Source organism: Vipera ursinii (genome assembly GCF_947247035.1).
Source record: "Vipera ursinii genome assembly, chromosome: Z".
NCBI classification, from domain to species: domain Eukaryota; kingdom Metazoa; phylum Chordata; class Lepidosauria; order Squamata; family Viperidae; genus Vipera; species Vipera ursinii.
In genome coordinates, this window is record NC_139517.1 from 94,156,911 (window position 1) to 94,179,385 (window position 22,475).

Below are 22,475 nucleotides of genomic sequence, written 5' to 3' on the forward strand. Positions count from 1 at the left end.
ACAATAGTAGAACCTGAATATATCACTAGCATCTCATTCACTTGCCAGAACAAGGAGCATCCATATAAATTAGTATGATCCTTCAGCAGATTTGATGATTAGTTTTGTCCTTGGATGTGTGGGAAAGGAACAGTGCTGAAGCTGCACTGTGCTGCGTTCCAACATTGATATTTAGATACTTAGATCCTAAACAGGTAACTAAACACACAAGTAATGAAAGAAGAGGAAGGAACTGAAACGATTCACCAAAATGTGTATGAATACTTCTCTGTTTCTGAAAGAAAAAACAAACAATTTTCAGTTGCACACTGGAGACAAGACCAAAGCACTAAGAAATCTACAATCTAGACTTGTACTATTTATTACACAGAGAACATTCACTTCTATTAACCATTGATGTTGACTATTACTGAATGTGCAAAAAATATTGAAGCACATCTCCTTCCAGAAAGGCAGTGCCTTTATCTTCAGTGTAAGAAAACTTTATTTTGTGATGTGCCTTTTAGAATCAAAAATAGATTTCATCACATCTGATTATTTTTAATGGGTAAAACTGGAAGTGTTTTAAAGAAAAGAACTGATAGTCTGGCTGTGGCTAGATGCGAGACAGCCAAATACTGATCAAGCCTTTCCACACAAAAGCACTGCTAATGTATCTCTGTTCCACCCTGTAACATTCTTGCTATTCCAGCAAAGGGTGTGGCCAGCTATAAGGCAGGTAGGTATTTATTTATTTCATTTTAATTCCATTTATATCCCGCCCTTCTCCGAAGACTCAGGGCGGCTTACAAGGTATGACTTTCCCCTACTTATTAAATGACAAGACTTCTAGCTTCTGCTTTTTCAATGTTCCTGTTATCCCTCTCTCTCAAACCCTCTTAATCCAAGCAACGTTGCTCTTGCTTGATATGAGTAGTATGATTGTCAGCAACATAAATACTGTAGGATCACTAAAATACTAATGGTGCAGTGAAGGTAAATATAATATTATATAATATAATACTGAAGGCAAAAGTAGGCCAATGAAATGAAACTGGTGCCTGCTGGTGTGAGAGTAGCCTTTCTTAAATGTGCCTTCACGGCAACTTCATCATCTAGAATGAGCACAATTTGGAGATATCTCCTCAAGATCCTCAACAGCCTATATTAATATTCTACATTGAAATTAATATATAACACCATATATAACACCATAATATTTGTTTCCCACTTGTTGATACACAGAAAAATGAATGTCTCCCTGATTGTATATAACCAAAATGTGGGGAAAGTGCTAAAACCCAATTTCCTACGTAAAGTTCTGATACAGAGTGGATCAGCTGTATCTCTATTATAAACTTCTGGTCTGTGATTATAATAAAAATTGATTGATTGATTGATATATTTTATTAGACTTTTAGACAATTGCTACCATTGTCTTGAATCCCATTAATCCATCTAGGTATGCATAGACCAGGAAAAGAGTTTCTGTGGGAACGTTTTATTTTATTTATTTTATTTTAATTTTATTTTATTACATTTTTATTTTATTTTATTACATTTATATACCGCCCTTTCCTGAAGGACTCAGGGCGGTTTACAGGGTGATTAAAAACAAAAATACAAAAGTTAAAAACAATTTAAAAAATTATATCCGTCCCTGAACAAATAAAACCACAGTTAAAATTAAAATTAAAATTAAGATTAAAATTCTCAGCCTGGGCCAGAGAGCTCGAAGAGCCAGGTCTTCAGGTCCCGGCGGAATGAATGGAGGTCGGGGGCAGTCCTAAGCTCCACTGGCAGCTGGTTCCAAAGGGCAGGCGCACCCACTGAGAAGGCCCTATCCCTGGGTGTCGTCCGCTGGCAATCTCTTACCGGTGGCACCCTGAGAAGACCCTCCCTGTGGGAGCGCACAGGACAAAGGGAGCTTGATGCCGGAAGCAGGTGTTCCCTCAGATATCCCGGACCCAAGCCATTTAGGGCTTTATAGGTCATCACCAGCACCTTGAATCTCACCTGGAGGGCAACCGGGAGCCAATGCAGCTTGCGGAGTAGAGGTGTTACATGGGAGTATCGTGAGACCCCCATCACAACTCGCGTGGCCGCATTCTGCACCAGCTGAAGCCTCTGAGTGGTCCTCAAGGGCAGCCCCATGTAGAGAGCGTTGCAGTAGTCTAAACGGGAGGTCACGAGCGCGTGAGTGACTGTGCGTAGGGCATCTCGGTCCAGATAGGGTCGCAACTGGTGCACCAGGCGAACCTGGGCAAAAGCCCCCCTGGTCACGGCTCCTATATGGTCTTCAAAATTGAGTCGTGAATCCAGGAGAACTTTTAAAATTCTGAAAAGACTGACAACATCTTTATTTGAGCTTCCTCTCAGAGAATGCTGTAAAGCACAATGGAATGATATATAAGTCTAAGTGGTATTGCTATTTAACTTTAGGATCAGAATCCACCTGTTGACTTAGTAGTTATGAATTGTGATAATAACTTACAGCCTTTAAAAGAGAACCCATAATTTTGATGCAAATACAATCAAGCAGGCAGACCATTCCAGAGTGGGGAATAATTTTATAGCAATTGCACTGGCATTTTTGCTTCTCAAACTAAGAAGACAGGAGAAAATTAAAAAACAAAATAAAACACTTTGAATGCAGTGGTGATGACTCCACTGTTGGAAGATCTAAAGGATCAGACTGAGGACTAATCAGCATAGAGAAAACTTTTCTATCACTAAGAGTCAACAGTGACTTAATGACACATAATCAACCACTGAGTTATTGTCAAAAATCAGCTTCCTTCTTTGGCAGGTTGCCACATTGAAGAAACAGTACATACACTTGCTGTGGAAATTATGTAAACTAGCCTCTGCCAAACATGTAGAAAAGTTACATTGTGGAAGTTGTTGTCAGGAAAGCACTTGGTTAGAAAGAGTTGGTACCCTAGATCAGGGATGTCAAACTCGCAACAAACTCGCAACATCATGTGACATGTCGTGACATATCATGCTTTTTTTCCATTGCTGGCAATGGGGTGGGAGGGGTTCCAGCATGACACATTTGGCCCATGGGCCGGCAGTTTGATACCACTGCCCTAGATATATTGGTGTCTAAATTTTTTGTTGATGAATCTCATTAACATTTGTGGAAGAGGAAAGTGTGTCCGCAAGCTGTGTTTTCTGACCTTTATTCTCATTGCGCATTTGAAATATACATTAAAATGTGCTGGTTCAAATATTAGCTTGGGCTGCCTTTCTGCAAACAGTTTTCCTCAGCCTGCTTTGTATCCTCAGCCTGCTTTGAGTGATAACAGACTGCAAGTCTGCACATTTGCTTTAAGGATGATATTCCATTTTGACATTTGAAATGACAACTGTAATGGAAACTACTGTTACCTGGAAACTACTGTGGAAAAGTTAGTCAAGAATCTTTCCCTAAAGTCAATAGTAAATGCCATTCCCAAGGTATACTGGATCTTGAATGGAAAAAATGATATAAAGAATTGGTGTAGACATTCTGTGTCAATATTTTTTTTTATTTTAATTCCATTTATATCCCGCCCTTCTCCAAAGTCTCAGGGCAGCTTACAAGCTTAGCAGTAGCCTTCATTCTATGTATATGCCTGCTTATTAGGGCTTTCATACACTCCCCCAAGCGGCATTATTACAAAGTCAGCTTAATTGCCCCCAACAATCTGGGTCCTCATTTTACCTACCTCGGAAGGATGGAAGGCTGAGTCAACCTTGAGCCTGGTGGGATGTGAACCTGCACTAATTGCAGGCAGCTGGTGTTACTTAAGGAGGCATTAGCCCACTGCTCCACCAAGGCAGTGTTGTTTATGGTATGTTTAACATGGGATGTGGCAGAAACTTCATTTGTGGAATTGCACAAATACGAAATTACATTGCTATTATAGTGAATTCACTGGAACCAAGGGAAATGATTCTGATATTAATGCTTAATATATGTAACTTCACTAGTTAAAATAATTCCTCTTCCTTTGTTAAACAGCTTATGGCTACTAAACTCATTATGTGAACTATATTGTAATACTCTTCAAATCTGCAAAAGCAGTTCATGAAGTTTTGGCATGAAGTCAGGCAGCAGCTACCCTAAATATCACTGGATTTCAAATAAAGGTTCTTAGACTGCCAAAGTTGCTCAGCAGGAGAAGCACACAGATATTCTGCCTTTTAAAAGGAGTCAGTTCCAACACAAACATTGCTGACAGAATGATGTGTTGATCAAAGCTACATTAGTAACACCTTTCCCAAGGCATTTCTTAAATTAGTTAGAGCAGTAAGCTCTAAATGTCTCCAGTTCCTCCTGTATTCAGAGGAAAAAGCTCAGAAGAAATAAAAAGGGGGAAAAAGACGGAGATATCAGGAAGCAATGGAGATAAAAAAGAAGGCAGAGAGGAAGATATATATATATATATATATATATATATATATATATATATATATATATATATATATATATATATATATATATATATATATATATATATATATATATATATATATATATGTACTAAGGAAATATGTATATAGTACAGCACTGCCTAACTATTTCCAGGTAACTTTCCATCCTCTTTGCCTGCAAATGTATTAGCAAGGGACGCGGCAAAGCAGCTAGGCCTTAGAAGAGTTCCAATCAGACGATGCCTCCCCCCCCCATGCAAAGCTGGGCGGGCATTGCTGCCGCCTAGAGCAAAGAGAAGTCATCGCTGTTTTACTTCCAGCCAAAGTTCCTGCGGGAGGTCGCAACTTGCTTGCTCGCTCCTCCTTCTGCTCCTCCTACACCCCTGCAGGCTTTACCATTGGTAAAGCGGACCCCATTCCTGTTCCAAGGGATCCCACCCTCGCCTGAGCGGTGCTGTCATCTGGAACTTCACACCTGAATGAGCGCCAAACCCCTGGGACGATATAAAGGCGCTCCGCAAGCACTGGGCGGCACTTGCAGAAGAAGTGGCCGCAGAGAAGTACCTACGTTCCAAGAGACCCCGCGATTGCTCTTACTATGCTTGCTGCCTCTTTGCACCTCCCGAGTTTTCTGCTGGCCTGCGCGCTACTTAAAAGCTGCGTGGCATTCAAAAACGATGCGACCGAGATACTTTATTCCCACGTTGTCAAAACCGTCCCGGCCAGCAGCCACAACAACACCATGAATCAAGCGAGGCACGGAGGCAGGCATGCAGGTTTCGATCGGAACAGTAAGTATATGTATATATATATAGAGAGAGAGAGAAAGAGAGAGAGAGAGAGAGAGAGATAACCTTGCTTTCAACATATGCCCATTAAGACCCTTCAGTGAAGAATAATAAACACATCTTTTCTGATTTCCCAGTAAGGCAGACTGAGTTTCATCTTAGCAATAGGTACAAATGTTTACCTTTGATTCCTTCATCCCTTGAGACCCAAGTCTGAATTCAGACCCGAGGTCAGTTGTGTCACAAAGAATAGCTTTATTAAAGCTATTTAATAATTGATACGGCTACCAAAACTAAGCATTGGGGACTAGCTATACATCCGTTTCTTTATTTTGGAAATAGAAATGCTGGGCGCTTTTTGAGACAAGTATTTGTCTCTAGCTACTTCATAAAGCTAACATTAACCTTCTGCCACAGAGCTTTGGTTTTCTTCCAGAGCCACCCTCTTTTAATTAAAAATCCTGATTTAGCACTGAGTGCTTCTCAACCTAAGCAAGTTTAAGATGTTTGAATTTCAACTCCCCAAATCCCCCAGCCTAAACTTGCTGAAGTTGAGGAACACTGATCTAGCAGGTGTGCAAACATTTTGGCTCCAACCTGCCTTTAAAAATTATATATTTTTATTTATTTATTTGCTTTATTTATTTAAAGCTTTTATATAGCCATCTATCAACCAACTTTGGGGAGCTGAAAAGTATCTTCTGTTCACCCTCCATCCCAAGGCCCAGCAGACTTGCTTGGTTCTTGCTCAGAGAGAGAAGCATAAGCAGCCAGAATTTTTTTTTGTCTGTCTTGAGCCTCATCCTACATCTAAAATATAAAAGGAACATGCTATAAACACCTTGATCTTTAAAGGAAATAGTTTCCTTTTTCAGTGACAGAAAGGCTTAACTACCTTTTCTAGAAAGGTGACTGGAAGGAAGATACAGGAACTATCATGTCAATGCAAGATTACCGAAATAGCTCAGTAGAGTTGTTCAGTTAGTAAACTGTCCCAGGAATAAGAAAGAAAGAAATACTAGGAAAGCTTATCATGTAGGCATATATTCAAAAGAAAAGTGGTGGAGCAGAATTCTTCAGGCAGGAGTTAAGCATGCAGAAGTCCTCTGAAAACAATCAAGTTGGTATCTTCTTGAAAACTACTTAGGGTATCTGATGCCTTATTTTATCCAGTGATAATCTACTCCTCTCTGCTTAAGAGAAAAAATAATGTTAAATCACTCAGATTGGCACTTTAGATAAATCCAGTGCATATTTAAGTTTTATTTCAGTAGGTTTTACATAGAAAAACTTCCACATTGAACAAACCTCAATATACACATGCTGATTCTCAAAGTATGATATTGATAGAAGAATCTAAGGACTCAATTTTAACAAATTCAAAAAATAAATTTTGCATATTTGATTTGATTTTTTTCTCACAAATAAGATAGTAGTCCAGAAGGCTGGTGACCTCTTAAGTGTGCTACATATTGATAATAATATCCCTGAATGTTAGCAGATCCAGGAATTTAGAGTTGTAATTCAGCTAATCAAAAAGTTCCTATTATAAGATAATTATTTCACTTTCTTGTTTCTGTGATAACATTTACTTTAAGAATATGTAAGACTGAAAGATGGTGTGTGATGGAATTCATGATGTACATTCCTTTCAAAGGGATAATTATGAAAATAAGGACCGGTCTTGTTTCTATGAGAATATATACAGAGGGAAGCAAGCACAAACATGTCTGCATTTGCTGCTATTTCAGCACCTTGGTACAATGTCAGTTGCCTTTAAAAATGAAATAACATTGCCTCAGGTTGTGCAGGGTACTCAAGTCTTAAGAGAGACACTTGCAAGCAGTGGTATAATTCTATATCACTGCACTCTAAAGAAAGCTCTCTACATATAAGAATATGTATGAAGAATATTGAATTATAAGAATTGTCCTCAAAGTAGAATCAGGTTCCTTTATAGATAACATGCAAGATTTTAGTTATTATGATTAGATTCATCTCAATATAATGTATTGAACTAAACTAACATGCAGGATAAGATCACACAAAATTTAAAACTAGCATTTTGGAGAAAATCCAGCTTGAAGTGAGATCCAGGATTATTTTCTATGAAAGGCAGAAAGATGAAAGGGAATCTTACAACATAAAGTTATTTCTGATAGTATCAGTAGCTAAGGCAGTACTAACAGCAATCTCCTTAGCTTGGGAGAAAACTACATATATTTCTATATTGTTTCTCTGGGATGGTTTCCTCCAGTCTCAGAAATTCAAATTAGGATTGCAGTGCAAGCAGAACTCCAATTTTCCAAACATGAGTTTTATTGGGTTATTAAAATAAACCGTACCATATGCTTCAGAAATGATAAGGTGGGCTTCAAATGTCAAGTGTATGGTAAAGGCATACCTAGAAGACACCAGAATGTAATATACCTGTATCATGTATAAGGAAAACACGATTATACATCCATGACATTCAGAAATATCTATTGATTGTGGTAACAGATTGGAATTAGCATCCTTATCCACCCTGCCATTCTTCCAAAATGTAGTGTAACATGAACTGGGTGGTTTATGTTTTACTCTCAGTTTGAATTCCTTACTCTAGAAAAACAATGCTGAAGGTATAGCATAGCTGTCCAATGTGTGTGCAGTGTGATATGTGATGTGAGAAATCATAGATTTTGCTCTAAATTCTTTTGTAACTGAAGTATCATACAATAAGAATGATTAATTAATGACTAAAAAAGACATTGGAAGTGAAATTGATATGGATCTTCTGACATCTATACAGTAATCTAGGGAGGAGGCAACTGTTATACCCAGGGCTTTTTTGTCATAGAATGCTCAGAACGGAGTTCCGGCACCTTTTTTGGATGGAACCTTGTAGGGTAGGCAAGGCAGATTGTATGACGTGTGAGTTCCAGCACCTATGACTTCAATAAACATGGATGCTATGTCTGTTGCTATCTCTGATACAAAACTTTAAGAAAGGGTTTGTTTTGTTTTTGACAGGTCGAGTTCAAGTTGGCTGTCGGGAACTGAGATCAACAAAATATATTTCAGATGGTCAATGTACTAGCATAAACCCTTTGAAAGAGTTAGTATGTGCTGGGGAATGCCTTCCTTTGCCAGTGCTACCTAATTGGATTGGGGGAGGGTATGGATCCAAGTACTGGAGCAGAAGAAGCTCACAGGAATGGAGATGTGTCAATGACAAAACTCGCACCCAGAGGATTCAGCTGCAGTGTCAAGATGGAAGCACAAGAACCTACAAAGTAACTGTGGTTACAGCTTGTAAGTGTAAACGATACACAAGACAACACAATGAATCAAGTCATAATTTTGAAGGAGCAACTCAAGCCAAGCCAAACCAACATCATAAAGAAAGAAAAAAAAACAGTAAATCCACAAAGCAGTCTCCAAGTTAGAGCTTAATGTATATGTGGGATGTATGTATGTGCGTGTGTGTGTATGTGTGTGCGTGCACATGGATGTATACACACACACACAATCCTTATTAATGACTCTCTGTTTTACAGATGTCACTAACTAACACAGGGGTCTTCAAACTTGGCCCTTTTATGACTTGTGGACTTCAGCTCCCAGAATTCCTCAGCCACCCGTGCCTGGCTGATAAATTCTGGGTGTTGAAGTCCACAAATCATAAAAGGGCCAAGTTTGAAGACCCCAGAACTTATACAACCCCTTTTATGTTGTGGAATATCTACATTTGGGTATATATACATTTGTGATTTTGACCAAACTCAGAAGGGCATTCTTTTCTGAAGGATGTTTTAGATGTAACCCTTATATTTTAAAGCTGGCCTATAAGTCTACACTTTATTGGTTTATATATACATATCTAAATAAATAAAATGAATATTTGTTGCCATGGGAAGTCAAACATTTTACAGTGCAGACAGCAGCTATTCTGAATATTTTAGGGGCACTTTCCAGATCACATATTTTATTGGCAGCAGACATCTTGTTTAAAATAAATGTTTTAATTAGATTTTATCAGAGTGAAATTAAGACATTTTTTAAAAAGATGTCATTTGCCTGGGATTATTTTTTCTCCATAATATAACTATATAAACAAATTGCTCAACAACAACAACAAATAATAATAAAGCAGGAAAAAATGAAATTTGAATAAAACCTATTTATTTGACATTGTAATTATTTAATGAATTTTAATGTGCTTTATATTTTTAAGATGGTTTTCTGATATCTTTACCATTCTTTCAAACATCAAAATATTTTCCTATGATTTGTTACCAAATTAGAATATATCTGTAAATAATGTAAATATTTTAACCTTTATACTTTTTCTTAAAAAAAGAAACAGTTCAAGTAAGAAATTCTAAAAATGTTTTGTAAATACTTTGTAAAATACATTTTTTGCAGTCCATAATTAAATAATTCCAATAACTATGTATTTGTTTTTTTATGATGTAATAAAACAATTGATATGAAGAATTATAGGTTGATAGTATTGATAGCAAAAGAGAACATGTAAGATTCACTCTCTGGTAATGCATAGCCAATGTACTGAGCTACATAATCAATTATTTGATTCATACAATAATCTGGCAATAATTTTTCTTGCATCCTTCCTACATCAGGAGACTTAGGTAGTATGAAAAATGAGCTTTGCCCAACAGAGAAAACATATACTGAATTTCACTTGCCAGCCTTTTTTATGGGATGATGTGCTCAGTGGTAGGAAAAATACATTTAGGAAGATACATCAATAGCCTTCCAGGTCATATGCCCATACACATATGGAAGACAATTGTGCTGGCATTGGCATACCAACAAGTGAACTGAACTGATTCATTGAATGACTGCATGGCCTTAAATCTGACATTCACTCTTGCATTTGTACCTCATTGGAAAGGAACTCAAGCATTCCTGCTTAAAAATAAAGCTATTTTGTCCTGGTATCAAGTTTAGAGAGAGAGAGAGTCAAGAGAAAGACTGATTTTGAATAATAATTCAGTAACCACTAGATGTATGGATTTCTATACCATTTGGAGTTTTCAACCTGCTGACAATACAAAACATGCCATTTTCTTGGTTTCTTTGTTCAAATTCTTGGGTATGGCCAACATAGTTTTTCTTTTTATTCCCCTCAGTCTCACTACAAAAAACCAGAACTGTATTCCTGTTTATTCCAATACATTTTTGTATCATTCACCACATATTCTAAAATTTGTGCACACTAAATTTTTAAAAAGCAATACTGCCATTTCTATAGCTGCAAAACAGTTGTGCATTTTAATTATAAACATGATTACCAAAATGACTTGAATCTTAAACAATTATTTCTCTGTATAAGATACTTCTCAAAGTTACGATGGCAAAAGGTTTTTCACCCTTATGACTGTTGAAGTATTCCCGTGGTCATGTAATCAAAATTCAGAAGCTTGGCAACTGGTATATACTTATGATGTTTGCAGTGTTCCAAGGTCATGTGATCACCTTATGTGACCTACTGACAAGCAAAGTCAATGGAGAAACTAAATTCACAATTTAAATTCACAATTGTGTTACTAACTTAAGAACTGCCGTGATTCACATAACTGGCAAGAAAGTTGGTAAAATGGGGTAAAACTCATTTAACAACTGTTTTGCTTAGCAATGGAAATTTGGGGTTCAATTGTGCTCATGGGTTGTAGACTACCTGTAATCCCATTTTCAATAGATTACAAATTGGTTATTTTTACCCACTTAACTGGTATTTGGGTGGACCATTCTTAAAAAGTGTACAGAGATTGTCAAGAAATCTGTGTTCTCAAAAAACCTGTTAACATTTTTTTTGAGTTTGTGTCTTACCTTAATTTTCCAAATATATTTTTTTTAAAAAAGAAATTGGCTAAACTACCTCTTTGAACTAGAAATTTGGCAATAATGTTTAGTATAAATATCCAGGCAATTGCTTTGACTTCAAAAAGGTTTTGTAATTCTTAATAGATAGTTCAAGCCATTTATTGTTTATTATTTCTGTCCATGCCCAGTATTTTGTTACTGAACTTTTCCTTTTCTTTTAGTAAATAAAGTAATAACTACAATTTCTTGTAAAGATAATATGGTGGGTAATCTCTGTTTATCAGAAGCTAACTATAATCTGCTCTTTGTGGTAGTCCAGACAACAAATCAAATCTGTGAGTATTAACACTACCTTCTTTGTAACGATACAATAATGAAATCCTGAAAATCTGAAAGCATTTCCCTTCTCCCTTGCCTTTATTTTTAGAGAACGAGGAAGAGTCCCTTCTGAGACGATTTCTGTAACTCCATTCTTTCTGTGAGCTGAGATATCATTTGTCTAACTATTGTCTAGCCCAGGGCTTTTCAACCTTTTCACCCATTGTACCAGTTTTAGGATATGGCAACATCCGAGTACCACCAGTCACCTAGCAAGCTGTCAAAAACTTGATCAAAAAAAAAAAAAGGAAAAAAGTGATCAAGTACAGGTAGTCCTCAACTTACAACAGTTCGCTTAGTGACTGTTCAAAGTTACAATGGCACTGAAAAAAGTGCCTCCCCAAGCCACAGCCAAGCAAGACACCTGTCCGGCGGCGCTCTCCATCCTGTCCAAGGTTTTCATTGTTGTGAGCATTTCTGCTGAGGATTGGCAGCTGGGGTGGGGGGTGTTGGTTTTTATTTCCCCCTCCTCTGCTGGGTGTTTGCAGCAAGTTTTGGTCACTTCACATGACCCTGGGACACTGTGACCATCATAAATATGAATCAATTGCCAAGCATCTGAATGTAAATCACAACATTCCAGTTGATTGGCACTTCTTCTGGAGCCTGGCACTAATCCTGGCGCTTCCACTGAGCCCTGAAGAAGCGCTGATCCTGGCGCATTCACTGAGCCCTGACAGCCCTGCAGCTTCAGCCATCTCTCGCTCAGGCTTATGCGGTGCTGCCACTGGTTCAGCTCATTCCCCTCCCCCACTATCACTTTTCTAGGATGGTCACGTACCACCTGCCAGGTGCCAATGTACCAGAGGTGGTACCCGTACCACTGATTGAAAAGCCCTGGTCTAGCCTGAGGTTCCTCTTCATCCTATTTTCCAAAGTTATTCTGACAGTCCCTTACTACTGTAGTATTGCAAAGGTCACTTAAAGGCTGTCACTTTTTGCTACTTTTTTCCTTCTACATACTGGGAAAAAAGCAGCAAAAAGTGACAACCTTTAAGCAAGCTTTGCAATTGGTGGGAGGTAATCAGATGACTGATCCCCATTTCACAAAGTCATGTGCTGCCATGTATACCTACTGATATATAAAGAGCATTTCTACTTGGAGAATCACACTGGGTCAATCACCCTGTTTGAACGTAGACACTATGTGTCACATGAAAGAGCCCCATATTGTGTTAGAAATGGGAATGAGCCAATAGCAAAAAGGAAAGCTGGATAAATTGTGATTAAATATCTGAAAGGGCTCTTGCTCACTTACATGGTCTGGATCCAACACAGCATTTCTGTTCTTGATTTAATCTTGTGCTTCACTTTTGAGCTTAGCACAGTACCAGAATTATTTATGTCGAGAATTAGTGACTTTACCTTCTGAATCTCAGCTATGTTCTGATTAAAGTAAAATGAGCATTTAAAAAGACATCTTGACATATTAAGTATATTACCTACTGAAAAATACTAGCTTTTATCTGATACATATTTCATTTTTTAATAAAATATCTGGAATATTTGAATGGGTGAGTGGTTTTATAATGTTAACAGATCTGTCTGCAGTAATAGATAAAAAATGATTAGGCTGCTGTACTGTTTTGAAATAGAAAGTGTGCATTGAAAAGTATTAGTTACATTTAAAGGAAGGAATGATCATTCTTAATTGTTAAAAATCCAGTACTGAAATAAAATTAGGAATTAATGCTGAAAAAACAATGTCATTCTTATTAGTAAGCTATTTTTGTTGATAAAATGTCCTCTGCTAAATATTGAAAAAAAATCATATATTTTCCTGTGTACAGAAGTTAATCTGACAGCACTATGAAATACAAATATTCAGTGATTTTAACAGGTATATTAGGAATGCATGAAAATATTCTGCATTTAAAACATGATCTTCATGCTATTTTGTTGCACAAAAATTATGAGGTTTTTTCCCCTCTGTTCTGCTTTGTCTCTTTAAAATAATAATAATCATATTGGTAAAAATTGCAACACCTAAAATTCCTTCATTTATAATGATCTGGCAATCTTGGAATGTCAAATCAAGTTCAGTACAGGTAATAGAATAATGCTGACTTTTTAAATAATACTATTGGAAATACCTAAAAGGTTTCTGTTTCATAAATATCATCTCCCTAAACTTGATCTTTGCATCCTTCCTTAAATAGTGCCATATTAATTGTGTGAGTTCAACACATTCCACTCTGGAATTTTTGTGGCTAATGTGCTAACTTGGAAGGTTTTGAGAAATTAGAAGAATTGGTGAGTGCTGAGAAACATTCTCTTTTCATGATGCATTTCCTTTCCTGCAGGCCAGGCAAGAAAGCTTTGATTTTAATTTTACTGACATACTTATAAATGTAGCTTCGGGTTAAAACTTAAATTTGTCTGCAGATTTATGAGCCAGGCAGACATTCTGTCACGGGGCTTATTCCTTTTGCTTCTGCAGTATCCCTGCAACTAAACCTGCCTGAGTGTTTTCCTGAAAGAGAGCCAACTTTTCAAATAATTTCATATTTCAACTTTGCTTTTTAGCCAACCATCTTCATTACATCAGAAAGCAGCCACGATTCTATGCAAACTTACTAGGGATTGATTCAATCACTCATTCATTCATTCATATTTATTTGCCGTCCAACTTGTGTATAGTAACTCCATGAAACACAATGGATCTTAGTTTTGAGGAAAAAATTACAATAGGAATGCATTGTCATCTCTTTTTCCTTCCTAAATTCAAAGTTATTTCCTATTTAACATATATAAATGCAAAATGTTTTCAAAATAAAAACAGATGGAACACAAGGCAGTGCACCCTGCATTGTTATTAAAATGCTGTTATGCTTCTCACTTTCCAGTTTCTAAAATGAAAAGCAAAGGATACCCAGATTTTGGAAGATAAAATCATAAAATGCACAATGTAGTTGGGGATATCTATGCATATTGAATACGTGCACATTTTGCACTATAAATCTGGATTTATAGGACTGAGTTTTAAGTTCTACTGATATCAGACATAAGAGGTACAAATAAATTGTTTCACAAATTATTCACATATCTGTCAAATATCATAAGCTGAATCCTGCCTTATGTGTGGTGCATTCTGAGACACTTGCTGATGCTACTGATTTTTACTTCAAAAAGCACTGCTTCCACATCACTAGTACTTCATGCAATTAAGACATATGTAAAGTTCAGATTTTACAACAGGATTAAAATTAAGAAAAGATTTACCCCAAGAATGCCTTAAGGCTTATAATTTAGAGTTAGAATTTGTGTATACCTACAATTACCTGTGTATCATTTGCCTAGGTTTTCTTGAACCTTGATTTGTGGCCTAATCTACAATTAATTTGATTCAAATTTTGCAGTAAGTCATTGTATTAGAAAAAGAATATGCTATCAGAGAGCTCCATTATTCAATGTAATAGTATCATGTAAAACAGGTTTTGTTTTTTTCTCTGTCCTTGCTTCTATTATTATATTATTGTAGATAGCAGTTTATATTTTTGCAGCAACTATTTATATTTTGATACTTCCAACAACCTGAAATACAGATGGGCAAAAATTAAGATGGCAACTATAACAGTGCACCAAAGCCCTTCTTTTGGGGAAGGGCATGGTAGGCTGGGGAGCTGATTACAGGAACTGTCTTGATGTACCTGATTAAGTTACTGTTTTTCCCCTTTAATAGAAATGTTTTCTGGTAATAAATATATGAAAGTGACAGAAAAACACAGAAAGGTGACAAACTAAGACATAGTCATCTGGATGTCCCAAAACTGAGAAAGCATAATTGAATGATAAACACTTATCTAAAATCATTTCTTTTCTTCTAAATATAAAGTTATGTTCATTCTGGATTTTTGAGTCTCTTATTGGTCATAACACCTCAAAAATATTTTGCCACACAAAATATCTACTGAATATGATGGAGATTGTGGGAAAACACATGGAAAATTCATTATTAAACAAAGGTGACAACACAAATATTTCTGCAGTTTACAAACCCTTTTTCCAGACTCCTTTGCCTGTCTGGAGAAAGGTTGATATAAAAAAATAAAAGTACACTTTATCACTTTACCAAAAGAAGTTGCAGATTTGACAAAGATAAAGAATTACAGACTGATATCGTTACTGAATGTGGATTATAAAATCTTTACTTCAATAATGGCAAAGAGACTGAAACAATACTTAACTGAATTTATACATTCAGATCAGAATGGTTTTCCACCAAAGAGACAAATTAAAAACAATCTAAGAGTGATAATGGATGTATTAGAATACTATGAATTACACCCAGGAAAACAAATGGCATTAGTATTTCTGGATGCCCAAAAGGCATTTGATAATGTTTCCTGGCAATTTATGATTCAACAATTACAAATAATGAACTTTGGACAGAATTTTATAAATATGATAAAAGTGATATATAATAAATAAACAGCGAAAGTGATTGTGAATGGAGACTATACAGAGAACTTTGAGATAAGGAAAGGCACAAGGCAAGGATGTTCACTATCCCCGCTGTTATTCATCTTCACTTTGGAAGTTTTGAATAGAAATATTAGACAAAATATAGAAATTAAAGGATTAGCAATAAAAGGCGAAATATATAAATTACAAGCATTTGCTGATGATTTGGTGTTTATTTTAGAAGAACCTTTGGAGATGATTCCCAAACTATTGGGAAAAGATAGAACAGTATGGAGAAATGGCAGGACTGAAAATAAATAGAGAAAAAACTAAAGCAATAGTTAAAAACCTTACAATAAGCAAAAAAATATACATATCAGAAAAGACAGAATTGCAGATAGTTAAAAGGTTAAATATCTGGGAATACAGTTAACGGCAAGATGTTCAACAATAAAAGAAGATAATTAAACAAAATTATTGACTCAAATAAAACTGGATTTGAAAAAATAGAAAAACTTGCAACTGTCAATATTAGGAAGAATTGCCACAATGAAAATGAATTTACTACTGAAAATCTTATTTCTATTTCAAACAATACCTATAAAATTGGAGAATTTTTTTTGAAGATTTGAACTCACTAATTTTGAAATTTATTTCACAAGGAAAGAAAGCTAGAATTAAGTGGAAATTGTTACAAGATGCCAAGGAAAATGGAGGATTTGGCCTATCAGAGTGGGTTCTATACTATCAAGTATCTGTATTAACATGGGTAAAAGAATGGATAATTCTTAAAAACAAAAGGTTGTTATATCTGGAGGGCATGATTTACAATTGGGGTGGCACGCTTTTTTATGGTATGGGGAAAATAGAGTTCATAAATATTTCCAAAATCATTATATAATAAATTCACTGTTAACAACATGGGGAAAAAATAAAAAGTAAAATATATTTAAAAATTGTCAACAATGGAAGCATTTGTACACCCAAATTCTGTGGACTTTGAAAAAATCTGGACCTATAGAGATATTCTAAATTCTGAAGGAAATTTAAAATCTAAACAAGAAATGGAAAATCAGTGTGTCAACCTAATGTGGTGGACATATGTACAAATACAAATTAGATATGATAGAGATGTTAAAATGTATGGATTTTATAAGGAACAAACTGTTTGATAAGACATTGTTAACTTCAGATGAAAAACTAATTAACAAATTGTATATTTTTTTATTAACTTTTGAAATGGAAAGTGAACAAGTTAAAGAATGATAAGATGGGGGAAAAGTTTGGCTATAATATAAAGCTAGAAAAATGGCAAAATTTATGGGAAAGAAACTATAAATCGACAATGTTGACTTCCTATAAAGAAAACTTATACAAAATGGTTTATGGATGGCACTTGCCACCAGCAAGATTAGCAAAAATGTTTAAAAATATGTCAGATAGATGTTGGAAATGTAAATATAAGTCAGGCACGTATTATCATGTTTGGTGTACATGTGATAAAGAATTATTGGAAAAAGATACATACTTGGCTAGAATAGATGTTAGGAGAACATGTTGATTTTAATTAGGTATAATGCCAGAAAAGACTAACAAACAAAGCTTACATTTGACTTTGCATGTCACAACAGTGGCAAGAATTATATTTGCGCAACACTGGAAAAATGAAGGAATACCACCAGATGAAGAAATAATTAAAAAATACTAGAATGCGCAGAGATGGACAGATTGACTATGAGACTGAAAGAAAAAGAAGAAACGGACTATCAAACTTGGATTTATTTTACCACTGGTTGGAGGAAAGAAGGATAAGGAATTAAATATGGATTAGCATGTAAACTAAGACAGCACGTTGGTTGAAAAATTACTATTGTCTGTATGGAAAAAATGAATATAAAAATAAAAATGAATAGAAGTACAATCTACTAATGATGATAATGTGCATGATACAAGGTACAATGAACACCCCTTTCATATCATTTATTTTTTAAAAAACATACAGCTATGTGATGGTAAATGAAATGGAGTCATATAGATACCCATTTATTGTGGTGATTGCTTGGTCACAAACTTAGCTATTAATCTGAATTAAAACATTCTATTTATTAAATTTCCACATCACTCATCTTGCCTAAGTGATTCTTAGGAGTCATAAGTAGTCAAAGACTTATTTGGTAAATTAATATCAAACATTCCTATCTTACTTATCTAAACTTTATCATAGGGATAGCTAACATTTTGACCCTGAGCTTGAGGAAAAAATGCTAGGAAGAAAAAAAAAATAAAAAGAGAGAAGGAAGAAATGAAAGAGATAATTAAAAAAGTACTTCAGTGACAAAAATGGGGAAATCAAGTATTCACACACAATGTAAACCAAGCTGCAATATCATTTAATATGTCCCATCAACTTGAAACAGTGGTTTACAATAACCAGTAAACCAAACTGCAAATTTGCTTTGAAAAAAAGTCCCAATTACAATGCTGCTTGAAGAACTATTAAGTACCATGTGGGGGAGCTTTGTAACACATGGTATATTAATTAACAATAGGTTTTTCAATCAATCTTTCTTATGGTCCCAGATCAGAATAGAATAGAATAGAGCTGGAAGAGACCTTGGAAATCTTCTAGTCCAGCCTCCTACTCAAGCAGGAGAACTATACCGTTTCAGAAACGTGCTACTGTATAGACCACAGGTCTGCAACCCGCGGCTCCGGAGCCGCATGCTTTGTAAAATAAAACTTTTAATTATCTTCTAAGTGCATATGGTCAGGGGCTATTATGAGCCTTTGGAGGGAAGGAGTTCCAAAGAATGGGTTCACCATGAAGAAGGTGTGTTGTTTCATTTATGTTTCCTTAACTACAGATAAACTGATCTTTTAATAGGCTTTTTAAGATATTGTCACTGGATGGCACAATCAATTCAAAGGAGTCCAAACAAGTATACTCTCTTATTTAAAATGTATTTCTGTAACTATACAGTATGTTTCTCTGAGATTGGAGAACCTTTCACAGATTGAACCTAGAGTTACAGGTTTCTTTTTAAATGTCTAATGTTTGAAGGAACTGTAAAGTGGAATACTCCATTTGTCATTCAGCCTAGCCTGTTCTGCAATACTAATTTTGTAACGTGCCTGAGAGGTTTTTTTGAAGATTCTGTCAGACAGACAAATGCAGAATTCATCAGCTTTAGCAAACTGAGCATTTGGTGCAGAAACGTGCTACTGTATAGAGCACAGGTCTGCAACCCGCGGCTCCGGAGCCGCATGCGGCTCTTTCAGCCGTCTCCTGCGGCTCCCAGTCCTCTGCCATGTGCAGTCCAAAAAAAACAACAACAGTGGGACTAAAAAAGTTCAACCAATCAATTCAAATATGCAGGGTAGGTGCATATCTCGCCTTGGTTCCACTCTTCAGTCAACCCCTGTTCTGCGCATGCACGCATGTACGCATATGCACACACATTTTTTGCGGCTCCCAGTTTTTCCTTTTGTGAGGGAACCGGTTCCGAGTGGCTCTTTCACTGTTTCAGGTTGCTGAACCCTGGTCTAGTCTTTTCTTAAAAACCTCCAGTGGTGGAGCACCCACCATTTCTGAAGGCAAGCTATTCCACTGATTAATGTTCCTCACTGTTAGGAAGTTTCTCCTTAATTCCAGGTTGCTTCTCTCTTTGGTTAGTTTCCAACCATTGTTTCTTGCCCTGCCCTCTGATGCTTTGGAAAATAGTTTGTGGCAGCCCCTAAAATACTGGAATACTGCTATCATGTCAGCTCTTTTCCTTTTTTTCTTTAAACTAGCCAAACCCAGGTCCTGCAGCCATTCTTCATATGTTTTAGTGTCCAGACCTTTGATCATTTTAGTTGCTCTTTTTTGAACTTTTTCCAAAGTCTCAACATATTTTTTGTAGCATGGTGACCAAAATTGGTTGCTGTATCCCAGGTGTGGTCTAACTAGGGTTTTATAAAGCGGTACTAATACTTCGCGTGATCTTGATTCTATGCCTCTGTTTATACAATCCAGGATTGTATTAGATTTTTTGGCTGCTGCTGCACACTGCTGGCTCATAGCCAAGGCATCGTCTACTTACTAGCACTCTAAGCTCCCTCTCAAAGTTACTGTTTTTGAGCCAGGTCTCCCCTAATCTGTATTTATACTTTTGATTTTTCCTGCCTAAATGTAAAACTTTGCTTTTCTCCACATTAAAATTCATTTTGTTGGATAGGGCCAGGGCTTTTTTTTCTCATAGAACGCTCAGAACGGCGTTCCGGAACCTTTTTTTGCAAAAAAAAAAAACCACCAAAAAAACCCAGCTCCCTTATTGGTTTTCCTAAGCCTATTGCAGGGCTAGCAATCTTGGTTCTTTTTTATGACTCGTGGACTTCAACTCCCAGAAATCCTGAGCCAGCCATGCTGAGGGGAAAGGGAGAGGTTTCCAAGCTGAGCCATGCTAGCTCAGGAATTCTGGGAGTTGAAGTCCACTAGTCATAAAAGAGCCTGCACTAGAGGAGGACATTAAAATTATTTACAGGATTACTTATTTAGGAACTAAACTTTTAGAATCTAAAACAGCTAATTCAGAAAAGCCAACAGGAAAGAACCTCACATTTTTCATCTGCTTCTGTCTTTTGGAAGGTAAAATTAGATAACAAAATAATCTATTTCTTATGTTAACATCTCTACAATGAAATCAAAGGTAACAGGAAAGAAATGAGAATCATTTTTCTCAATGTAATATGTCTAATTTAGCTGATTCTAGAAAAAAAGTATCTTTTGTACACTCTTGAAAACTATTTTGAATCTAAACAATTCTTAAGAATGAAATATTCTTAATTTGGACTTTACTTTTACTGTTTGGACTGTTGTATGTTTTGAAAAATAGATTATTTAGAATCTAGTTATGTTGCATTTCAGTCTTTAAATAATTAACCTAGTATATACATAACAATATATGATGTTTTCCCTGGTGAGCTTAACATCAATAATAACATTTATTAAAAAGGCTAAAATAATTTCTGGGGATATTATCTGTATAGTAAAATTTTGGACAAGCAGTGATCATGTTACATATGTGCATAAGTGTAGTCAGTAGCATATGCCTTTTAAAAAATATCAAACATGCAAAGAAACAAAAATAAGTCCAAAATATCTGTATTACATCCAGAAATGCCAACTTTGCAACCAATATTTCTCATCCATAACTATGGCACCCTAAGGATTCTATCCCTCTGTTAATGCAGCCTAGCACTGTGTTGGCTTTTTTGGCAGCTGCAGCACACTACTGGCTCATATTTAAGTGATTGTCCACTAGGACTACGAGATCTCTCTCACAGTTACTACTATTGAGCAAGGTACCACCTATACTATACCTGTGCATTTGATTTTTCCAGCCTAAATGTAGAACCTTACTTTTTTCACAATTGAATTTCATTTTGTTAGATAGTGCCCAGTGTTCAAGTCTGTCCAGATCCTCCTGTATCTTAAGCCTATCTTCTGGAGTATTGGCTATTCCTGCCAGCATGGTGTTGTCTGAAAATTTGATGAGTTCCCCATCTATCCCCTCATCCAAATTGTTGATGAAGATGTTGAAGAGCTGCACAGACCTCTTCTAGATTTTCCTCTTGCCTTTCCGAGTTAACTCCATGGTCTGTCATTGAGCAAGAATTGACTTTGTAGGGAAGCATACTATCATTTGATGTATATTTAACATATGTTATACCTTTATTTACCAATTATATAATATTTGTATGCAATCCACATGGCGAGGTTTGGGGAAACTTACAATAGAAAAAATATATTTTTAAAATCATAAGATTAAAACATTGCCTGGCCCGCACCGCCTCCGCTGCCCGCATTGCGCAGCCCCGCCATATAGAGTGGGCTCTGCTGTTCCCACAGCACCAGCTGCGCCGGCTCCGGCCCCAGGGAGGGGAACCCGCCGCCAACACCCTTCGCGCTTGTGACTGCAGCAGCACCGCCCCCACCCACCCCCCGCCTCCTGCGCCCGCCATCTTTTTGGATCCTAAACTTGTCTTCTGGGGTGTTTGCTATTCCTGCCACTTTAGTGTCATCTGCAAATTTGATGAGTTCCCCTCCTATTCCCTCATCTGTCATTCATGAAGATATTAAAGAGTACTGGGCCTAAGACAGAGCCTTGTGGTATGCCACTGCTTACTTTTCTCCATTTGGATGTAGTACCATTGAGTACTACTTGCTGAGTATGGTTTTTCAGCCAGCTACAGATCCGTCTGGTGATGATGTTGGCTATCCCACTTTACTAAGCAGCAGGTTGTGGTCTACTTTCCACAGTTTCACTGGTCTACTAATTTAGTCACTTTATCAAAGAATGAAATAAGATTGGTTTGGCATTATCTGTTTTTAACAAACCTCTGCTGGCTACTAGTAATAACTTTGTTTCTAGTTGTTTGCAGATCTGTTTTTTGATTATCTTTTCCAGGATCTTCTCAGAAATTGATGTTAGATTGATTGGTCTGTAGTTTCCTGGGTCTGTTTTTCCCCCCTTTCTTGAAGATGGGAACCACATCAGCCCTTTTCCAATTCTCAGGTACTTCCCTGGTGCTCCAGGATTTTTGAAAGATATGGTGACATCTGCCAGCTCCTTCACAAGTCTGGGATGTAATCTGTCAGGTCCCGGTGATTTATATTCATCAAGGTTGGAT

General features: G+C 36.5%; 1 protein-coding gene across 1 annotated transcript; it reads left to right on the forward strand.

Moving 5' to 3' along the window:
• Positions 1 to 4,803: 4,803 nt before the first annotated feature.
• Positions 4,804 to 9,369, forward strand: SOSTDC1 (sclerostin domain containing 1). The gene is made up of 2 exons (XM_083378716.1): positions 4,804 to 5,192; positions 8,202 to 9,369. The coding sequence occupies exons 1-2, from the start codon at positions 5,000 to 5,002 to the stop codon at positions 8,615 to 8,617; spliced, it is 609 nt and encodes a 202-aa protein (XP_083234842.1). The 5' UTR covers positions 4,804 to 4,999; the 3' UTR covers positions 8,618 to 9,369.
• The last annotated feature ends 13,106 nt before the right edge of the window (positions 9,370 to 22,475 follow it).